Here is a 10259-nt window from a genome sequence, read left to right as displayed (position 1 = left end):
ATGACAACAACGTTAAAACAACATAGTTTTATTTTAAAATTTTAAAACACACTCACTGTTCTCATTATACTGCCCAGAAACTTCAATTCACTGTTTTCATTCCAGATTTTCAAAAAATACCAGAAAATACGAAAATATATGAACGAAAACCACCAATTTATGTGAATCAACTAAACAATAATTGATTAAAAAATAATTAAAGCAAACATACTAATCAACATCGAATTTATTTTTACTAAGAAAAACCCAGAAAATTTTGCAAGTAATTAAGCGTTTATGGAGATTTGCCTCAATCGTGACCTTCTCTTGTCAACTTTTCATGGAGATCTCTATTGCTGGTCGTGTTGTCATGGCTGATCGAAAAAAGCTTCTTGCCGGAGTTCATGGTGATCGGTAAAAGCTTTCTCGTCGGCATTCATGGTGATCGGCAAAAGCTTTTACATGGGTGAGTTTCAATGATTTACATATCTCCTTCTATTCGATTCTTCACCTCTGAATGCGATTTGCTTTTTCACTGAATGTTGTTTTTGAGTTTTTTTTGTACAGCAATGGAGGTTGGATGATTTTTTTTTCTTTCTATTTTTGTATTTGGATTTTCGAGATTTAACTTGTTTTCCTATGAGATCTATATTTTTTTTAGATTTGATTTTCTTGGTTTTGGAAGGAAAATTGTTGAGAATGGGTTGTTGGGGTTCGGCTGGGTCACGAAGAAGATGGAGACTGCCGTTTTCCTTGGCCAGTATTTTTGTAATTAATAACTTTTAATTTCTATTTTTGTTTATTTCCTTTTTGGAGTCATAAATATAAATTTGATCCATTTTTGATTTATTATAGAAAAAATCTCAAAAATATATCCATCTTATCAAATATTATTTAAAACATTCACATCTCTTATAATCCAAAGAAGAATCTATTTAAAAACAAAATTATAATTTGAAAAACGACAAAGGTCAACTAGCATAATGGAACGAACGTAATCTATTTTTATTTAAAAGAAAATTACTACCTTACAAAAGTAAAAATAGAATATATATTAAAAAAAACTAAATTTCAAAAATTTATACCTGAAAAAAAAAAAACTCTAAATTTAAAAAATTTATACATGACAAAAAAAACAAATATATATGTACAAAACTTATCATACAAAGGACCCAGCATTAAATTATATAAAATATATCTTTAAAAATAATAATATATCACCTTAAGATTGGATGGATGTAATTACTATAATATTTGTTTTCAATTTCAACATTAAGGTGATTTAATATAATATTTTTTTCCCAAACATGTCTCTATATAATAAATTTTGTTCTTTCCCTTGTTTTTTCCCCCTATGACAAAAACATGCATTTTTCTTCTTTTTTGTGTTTTCAAAAGAAATAAGCAAACAAAAAACAGGATTCTAATATCCCAAAATTTACAAAACATTGCCTTAATATATAAGTATTTTCAAAAATCCTTTTCATTACATAAAAACAAAATAAACTTCAAAGCAACTACAAACTTATATATGTACATAGAATTATTTACATTAATGAAGTTCGTAATAGTCTTGTGTTATTATAAATTATTCTATCATATGAAAAAACTAAAAATAATGTTTATCTTAATATTCTATGTCATTATTATTCTCAACCAAGTTTCTATGATCATGAGCTCCATTAATAATGATCTCACCAAAATGACTTTATTTTCCTTTCCTTCTTTCAATCCGGATAGTTGCATAAATGGTGACCTAATTTGCATGGGATCAGTGAGCATAGGTAATAATAATAATACCAATAATGGGCATTATTATTTGAACCTCACACCCGAGCCACCGTCGCCCTCCAATTCATCGAATACTACTCATGGGAGGGCGGCGGAGAACAAGATTGGACGAGTGTTGTATGGGCAGCCTGTGGTTGCATGGCCCGCAATGATTTCTACCACGTTCACAATTAGGATTTCTGCCTTTCCGAACTCGAGTAGTAGTGTTTCTGGTGATGGAATAGCTTTTGTTATGGCTCAAGATGACAAACCTTCTCCTCCTCGTAGCTTTGGCTCCTATCTTGGACTCCTTGATAGATCAACTCAAGGTATCTCTTTTTTTTTTTTGCCTCATTTTTTTAATTAAATGTAATATCTAAAATTAGAATGATAATAAAAATCAAATGTAACATCTAATAAATTTATTGGAAAATATAAAATTAAAAGTATATATTTTTATGTCTGTGGGTTGAAAACTCGAGTAATATATAAAATAATCAAAACTAAAATAAATATACATAAATAGTTTAGTTAACTCAATAATTGTAGAGAATATGAAAAATTAAAACCTGAATTTGAAATCACGTATATGTAGACCGAATAAAACACGACACAAATATATTAAACTTACATACCATGTCGGCCTACCCTTATAAAAAGTTAGCACAACTCACATGTTAATATTTGAGTAGTTTACGGCAAAACTCTTCAACTATCAATTTACTTACAAAAAACCATCCAACCTTATATTTTAGTGGAAAAATCCTCTAAAGTACTGTTCCGTTTACATTTTTAAGGTGTCGTCTGTCCAACCTTGTTAAGTCTTAATTTTGCCCACATGGCAATGACAGGTCACTAAAAAATTATCCTACATGGCAATATTTTACAAAATAAAAATAAAAATAAAAATAAAAAATTTAAGAGTAATTTGCGGCAAAACTCCCCCAACTATCAATTTACTTGCAAAAAACTATCCAACCTTAAAGTTTTTTAGATGGTTTTTTGCAAGTCAGTTGATAGTTGGGAGGATTTTGCCGCAAATTACTCTTAAAGTTTTTATTTTAATTTGTAAAATATGGCCACATAGGATAATATTTTAGTAACTTGTCATTGCCACGTGGGCAAAATTAAGACTTAACGAGGCTGGACAGACGACACCTTAAAAATGTAAATGGAACAGTACTTTGGAGGATTTTCCTACCAAAATATGAGATTAGATGGTTTTTTGCAAGTAAATTAATAAATGAGAGATTTTGCTGCAAATTACTCTTAATATTTAGAGTTCTGTCATAAACTTTTGCCAAAATTTTAGTGTGAGGTTAGGGGATCATTTTTTTATGGTCATAGTGATATTTGATTTGAGTAAGAACCCTCTGCACTTTGTACCAACCGTTAGAAATATCTATAATTTTGATATTTCTTAAGAATTTATAGTTATAATATACATTTTATTATTTTTTAAAAAAATTCAATTTTTAAATAAAAAAAAATAATGACTATTTCATTGAAAAAAATTAAAGTTACATCATAAATGAAATCATCCATTAAAAGCTAGTTAATTTACCAATCTACCTCTTACATGAATAATTTTATTTTCGACATTATAAATTATTTTAATTTTTTCAAAAACACGTAAAATATCTATAAAATTAAATATTATACAGGTGGAGTGATTAAACAAGTGGCAGTAGAGCTAGACACATACATGAATGAATTCGACATAGATGGAAACCACGTGGGAATAGTCACAACAAGCATAATCAACCCTCTTATCGAAAAGACCCTAAACACAACAGGAATCCAACTCAAAAGTGGAAAAGATATTAAGGTCAAGATTGACTATGATGGCTTCAACCAAATACTCTCTCTTTACGTTGCTTACTCTCCCAATCCACTTGTTAGCTTTCTCAACCGTTCGATCATCTTATCTGATATAATCCCACGATCAGTTTACGTGGGCTTTACAGCTTCTACTGGCACATTACCTGAAACCCATCAAATTCTTGATTGGGCTTTCACTTCAGTCCCAATAACGACGCCGTTTATGGCCAAGGACAATATAATTAAGACCATATTGGTTATAACTATTCCTGTTTCGATTGGCTTGTCAATTGTGTTAAGTGGTGTGTTTTTATTGGTTATGAGGTTTTTTATGAAGAAGAGTCATAATAATACTAATAATAGTAAGAAGAAGAAATTAGAAGACATTGAGAGTAGGTCAAGGTCAGCTGCAAATGTGCCTAAAATGTTCACCTATAAAGAGCTTTCGAAAGCCACTCATGGATTTAGTAAGGAGAATTTATTAGGCACAGGTGGGTTTGGAAGTGTTTACAAGGGAATCATTGTTCTTGATGATAATCAAGCTCAAACTATTGCTGTTAAAAAGATTTCCTCAACATCCAAACAAGGTTTGCCTTTTCATAATTATTCTATTTATTTTATGATGAGTAATGATATATAAATGCCCTACCACTACATATATATGTAGTGATTTTAATTTTAGAAAAATTGGCCTCATTAGTTTTTTAAAACTAAATATATTTATCTAAACTAAGATCACTGTGTCACTATGAGTCCTTTGGCAAAATAATTTTTATGAAAATTTTTTTTAGGAAAATGATTTTTTTAAAAAAGTATTTTTGTTAGTAAATGAATTACATTATACGACCAACATGGTTGTATAGAGTAAATTAAGTGAGGTTATTTCATAAATTTGAGTATTTCACATTGTTAGTTTGTCTAATTTCATTCGCTGCTACCACATGTAGTGGTAGGGATGATTTTGCCGACATATGTCCTTTAGTTTGGGTTAAGGGTTCAAATCCTACCACAACCCCTCTTCGGGAGGGATTATACTTGACCTTTTTGGATGCTAACTTGTTGTGGCAAGGATAGAAACGACCCAATCAAGAAAGAATGAGATATGAGTCTTTATCTCTGGTTAGTGGTTCTCAAGATTGTTTGAAACCGAAGAGGTGGGGAAAGGATCAACACCACGAGATCCCCTTTCTGTTGATTTAAAAAACAAAAGACCCACTATGTTGCATCACTATGTACAATGTTTAGGTGTAATTTGTGGGGCACATATTATTCTTATTTTGCACTTGATTTTAGTTTGATAATACTTTATTACCAATATTATTTTATTTAACAAAAAAAATTAAAATTGAAACAGGTGAAAAGGAATACTTAGCCGAAATATGCACCATTGGAAGATTACGACACAAAAACATATTGAAACTACAAGGTTGGTGCCATGAAAACCAACACTTGCTCTTAGTATACGACTACATGCCCAATGGTAGCCTTGATCGTTTCATAGGAAAACTCTTCCTTGATTGGGAAACTAGGTACAAAATCTTAACGGGCCTAGCCTCGGCCCTACTTTACCTACACGAGGAGTGTGAAAGCCCAGTGGTCCACAGAGATGTTAAGCCCAACAACATCATGTTAGACTCAAACTACACTCCTCATCTAGGGGATTTTGGCTTGGCTAGGTTGATAAAAAACGACAAGGCTTCAGGTGTCGTTTCTACCATGCTAGCTGGAACTCCCGGGTATTTAGCACCGGAGTTGGGATTTACCGGTAAAGCGAGCCCGGAATCGGATGTGTATAGCTTTGGAATGGTGGTGTTGGAGTTGGTTTGTGGGAGAAGGTCAAGGGGTATGAAAGGGGAGAGTAGTTTGGTTGATATGGTGTGGAGTTTAGTAAGGAAAGATGAGTTGTTGGTGGGTGTTGATCCACTCTTACAAGGTAGATATGTAGAGGAGGAAGTAAAGAGATTATTGGTTATTGGGCTTGCTTGTCTGCATCCAGATTCTGAACATAGGCCCAATATGAGAAAAGTGGTCCAAATATTATTGAATCCAAATGAACCTCTAATGGACTTGCCAGAGAAGAGGCCCAATATGGTTTGTGTATCTTTATCTCATGTTTCTTCTTCATCATCATCTTCTTCTACAACTATGGTTGATTTGGGGCCCAATAGTGTCTCTGCATCCAGGGCTAGGGCAGATGAGATTGTAATCCATTATGATTGATAATTATTGAGAAGAATTAAGTGCCTCACATAATGGCCAAAATTTGTCTTTGTAAGGATTTTGAGAGTCTATACTATATTGCTCAAAGCATATAAATATAATTAAGCATTTTTTTTCAACCCTTAAATAAAACACAAGTATAATATCTTCTTTTAACATAAAATAGACAAAAGTTACTTCAAAATTAAACAGAGATTATAACAACCTTACTACAAGTGCCTACATTTTCATTATGATATGATTCAAAAGAATAAACACAAATTTCATAATTGTTGTATCTAAGAAAAATTGGCTCTATAATTCCTTTGAATTCTATAAAAGAACTGATAAACAAAATCAGCTAAATAATTCTTGGTCATATTTTGTAATTTCTCACCTTCTGGTAGATGCACTAGTCTGAGGCATTGGCAAAGCCTTTCTAGGAAGCTCGTTTGGATCTTCGCCGAGAGCCTTTTTATTCAACAGTTGAAGCATCCGACGGGCTTCTTGAAGTTCATCTCGGGCACTCGGTCCATGACTTTCCCAAGCATCAACCACCTGCTTCTGGAATCCAATTGCCAATGTATAACTGCAAATCCCAACATACAACCATTTTAATTTACAAGGCCAATCCATGTAATAGGAAGACTCCTTACATAACATAATACTTACATATCAGTGCATTTATGAGAAACAAAGTGAACATACCTTTTCATGGCATCATATGCCTTTGCAAGGTTCTGACATGCCCCGATCGAGTCTGCATGGTGTGGACCAAGCGACACATCCATTATGTCCTTTGCAACTGCAAACATTTGTGCAGCTGACTGAGGTCTGTCTAGTTCCAAATAAGCTGCCCCTAAGTTGTTGTAAATATATCCAATTCCAAAGTGTTTGGAGCCAAAACTCTCTTTCAACCTCTCAGCTGCACTCTCCAAGTAAGGAATAGCTTGTTGGACCTTGCCGGTCAACAAAAGTAGCCATCCTAATCTAGCAGAGACACTGCCTTCGGTATGCTGCTCTTGCGGGAGCTTCTCAAGAATAGCCAAAGTTCTCTTCAACAGTGAAACAGCGATTTCGAACTCATTCATACTCTCATATTGCATTGATATTTCTGAGTAGGCATCAGCAACATCCAAGGGAGAAACTCGCTCTTTCTTTTCAAGGATTCCACAAGCAATCTCCAAACATCTCTTTGCATCAGCAGATTTTTCTTGGCTACTAAGTGCTTTTCCCATTGAAATAAATACCAATGCCCTTATCTCACTTTCTTTATCTGTTTGCTGAACAACATCCCTCAAACTATTAATAGCCTCCTCGTACTTCCCTAATGCAATCTGCATATTAGCAGCATCAATCTCAGCACGAAGCAAATCGGAACTAAGTCCCCAGTTCTTCAATACTTTTTGTGATAGTTTATTTTGCTCCAACGCCTTCTCATGCTCCTCTAAGCCAGTGTAGATCACCCCAAGAAGCCTCCTGTCATGAGCAACCTCAACAGAATTCTGTCCCAACTCTTTCCTATGTATCTCCAATGCCTTCATACAAAATGGCAATGCTTCCTTAAAACTCAAAACCGAAACATATGCTTCCGCCAGATCCCGGTTTGATTTACCCAATTCCAGACTGTCTTGCCCCAAAGTCGTCTCCTTAATTTTCAAACAATTCATAAGATCTGCAAGAGCCTCCTCTCTCCTTCCCATAGCTGTCTTTACATTTGCCGTTGCTAGAAGGACTGCATGAAGGACTGGTCCAATATCCTCAAAGCCGAAACCCTCTTCCTTTAACTTACCTAGTATCCTATTGGCCCTACTAAGGTATCCTAAACTATCATTAAACCTCTTTAAGCCATAATAAATCGAACCCAATAATTGTAAAGCCATGGCAACTGGCAAAGAAGGTCGACCATCCTTATCCAAAGCATTGAGGGCTCTTTCAGCAAAAGACAAAGCCTTTTCAGGGTCATCACCTTCTTGGTCAAGTTTAAGGCCGATTTTCAAAGAAGCCAACCCAAGCTCTGTTTCACTATAAGCAGACTCCATGTTCTTAAATGCATATAGCATTTCCTCTGGGGTCTTTGCAGACTCAAAAGCTTCTTCAAGGTCAGTCTTTTCCTTGGCTTTTTTCTGTCTTGAGGACATTTGAGGTGATTTCTCAACCGTTGTGTCTATATTCCGAGATGGATTTACTTGAAATTGCTTGTTTTTATAGAATAAGCCGCGACTTTTAGAGCACGGCTTGAAATGATTGGGAGAGACCAGCGAAGATGGAGATGTACAAGAAGCATCAGAAATGTAATCTCTTGACAAAATACCAGTAAGGGATTTGATTCTGTGGCGAGTTAAGTGTGGGAAAAAGGAGAGTGAAGCTTTCCTCATGGTGAATTTAGGGTTCACTCTAACCTGTTTGCTTCCTTGTCAATTAGGATACACTCACAAGATCTAAGCTCACAAGATTTTTTGTTTTTTACAAAGCAATATAAATCACATTAAGAAATACATCACCAAGATATCAGCAATCGGAGCATGGACCTCTTCAAACCAAGATAGTTCAGTTCATTGTCTAGACTAAGAGCATGCTTCGCCAAACCATCGACAGCAGTATAATTGTTGCGACCCAAATGTGACAAAGCTGTCCACGAAAATTAAGAGAATAGAGCTACAATATCAGAATTCATAACACCCAACTCAATAGCATATAAATTTTTATGACAATCATATGAGAATATAATTTAAAAATATAGAAAGTCAACTAAATAAAGAAAATTGTTCTGAAATATAATTAAAACCTTTGTAATTCTTTTGTACACAAAACTTCCACATATAAAATTAAAGATCATATTATATTCTATCATATGGATTAAATACCACATATTATGGCACAAAACATGTCTCAAAAGGCACAAGACAGACCACAATATATGACACAAAACAAGCTACAAAAACTAGCAGCAAAACTAGCTAGAGAAAACATAAGATAAGCTACAAAACACGACACAAAATCAGCCAAAACCGCCAAATACAAAGCCAATGTATATCAAAACCAGACACGACTTAAACATAAATCAGACCTTCAACCAACCTACACAAAGGATATGCCGAAAAAAAAAACAGTACATTCCAACAATGATACAAAAATATTAAATATATCCAGACCCTTATTTATCTATCACTATTTATCATTTTTTTTTTTTTGTTTGTTTGAATAAATGAAATGAGTTGACAAGTTCATATTTATAAACACAGATTTTCAAAATATTAAGTATAATGGATTGCCCCAGTCTGCACTTTCTCCTTCAAATTAGTCCCAAAACTGAAAGCATTAACTCATAAGGTTAAATCATCATTAAAATACAGAAACACAAGCAGATCCTCAGACACACTAAAATGGCTATGACAAATAAACAAAGAAAGAGAAAAACAGATTTTATTTCTGGAACTGTAAAAGAAAAGCCTAATAGACCAAACAAGAGCATCAAACCGCCTTACAATGACCATGACAAACATTCAGCTGTATGACCATGAATATTGGGCAGAACCAATGAATATTAAATAAATTTGATAGACTTTTACCTTGATTAACCATTTGTATAGAAGCAAGAAACTAACATACTACCACTCAACTACAACCTAATAGAGGAAAATACAAGAAAAAAGAGAGCACAAAATTGTAAAAGCAAAATTGAGTAAGAAACTTAAACACACACCAACAAAAAGAAGGTTAGATACACATTGCTATTAAGAAATAAAAATACAACCTTTAAGCCCTAACAAAAAACGAAAGGAAATTGACAGAGTTCATTTGAGATCCCATGGCATGCCCTTCTGGTAAGATCAATCACAAACTCCTCCCATATCATTATTTGTTACCAAAAGCTCTTCTTTTTTTAAATTTCACTTCTCCAATCCAATGGGAAATTCAGTAAAGCTTTTATCTTTCTCCCATAAGAAAATGAATACTCATATAAAAAACAACAACAACAGAAGAGAGAGGCAGAGGTCACTAGATTTGTACAATATCTTCAAATATAAATAAATTAAGGGGTTACATAAGATACCTGATAGCCGAGTAGAGATGGAGCCGCAGCAGGGAGAGATAAAGGGTTCAAGGGTTTTGGAGAATTAAAGGGTTTAAGGGTGTTTGAGTGAGTTTGAGAAACACAGAATAGCTGAGAAAGTGAAGACAATGGCGGCACTTGGCCTTTGGGTGGTTCTCATATGGTGAAAGGCTTAACTAATTAAATAGATTTTTTTTTTATTAAAATTGATGTATAAATAATAAAAAAAAAAATATTGATAAGACTTTTTTTATTATTATTATTGTTAACAAAATGGAGTCATTGGGTGGTTTTAATGGGTTTTGGGTTTTCGAATTTTTATTTTGGAATCTTGGAATCGAACTCGCCTGTATGAAAATCAAGTTTTTTGAATTTCGGATCCGGTTGGTCGAGTTCGGGTGGGATGGGTCGGGTTTCGGGTTAGGCTATACTT

General features: G+C 33.7%; 2 protein-coding genes across 4 annotated transcripts; one reads left to right on the top strand and one right to left on the bottom strand.

The window, feature by feature from the left end:
• Nucleotides 1–1545: 1545 nt before the first annotated feature.
• LOC115723924 (probable L-type lectin-domain containing receptor kinase S.5) lies at nt 1546–5888 on the top strand. Its single transcript, XM_061104223.1, has 3 exons — nt 1546–2078; nt 3414–4157; nt 4925–5888. Exons 1-3 carry the CDS (start codon nt 1580–1582, stop codon nt 5788–5790), a joined length of 2109 nt encoding a protein of 702 aa, XP_060960206.1. The 5' UTR covers nt 1546–1579; the 3' UTR covers nt 5791–5888.
• LOC115722702 (protein KINESIN LIGHT CHAIN-RELATED 2) lies at nt 4958–9994 on the bottom strand. Of its 3 annotated transcripts, XM_030651981.2 has the most exons (5): nt 9827–9994; nt 9527–9593; nt 6478–8400; nt 6167–6358; nt 4958–5743 (listed from the first exon to the last, which is right to left on the bottom strand). In XM_030651981.2, the coding sequence occupies exons 3-5, from the start codon at nt 8145–8147 to the stop codon at nt 5698–5700; spliced, it is 1908 nt and encodes a 635-aa protein (XP_030507841.1). In that variant the 5' UTR covers nt 8148–8400; nt 9527–9593; nt 9827–9994; the 3' UTR covers nt 4958–5697. The 3 variants fall into 3 exon arrangements, with proteins under 3 accessions (XP_030507841.1, XP_060960208.1, XP_030507840.1); XM_061104225.1 differs by having other exon boundaries at nt 9527–9994; XM_030651980.2 differs by lacking the exon at nt 9527–9593.
• Between the last annotated feature and the right edge of the window lie 265 nt (nt 9995–10259).

The sequence above is a fragment of the Cannabis sativa genome, chromosome 9 (genome assembly GCF_029168945.1).
Source record: "Cannabis sativa cultivar Pink pepper isolate KNU-18-1 chromosome 9, ASM2916894v1, whole genome shotgun sequence".
In the NCBI taxonomy this organism is placed as follows: domain Eukaryota; kingdom Viridiplantae; phylum Streptophyta; class Magnoliopsida; order Rosales; family Cannabaceae; genus Cannabis; species Cannabis sativa.
The sequence above is the reverse complement of the archived record's forward strand: the minus strand, read 5'-3'. Positions and strand labels throughout refer to the sequence as shown.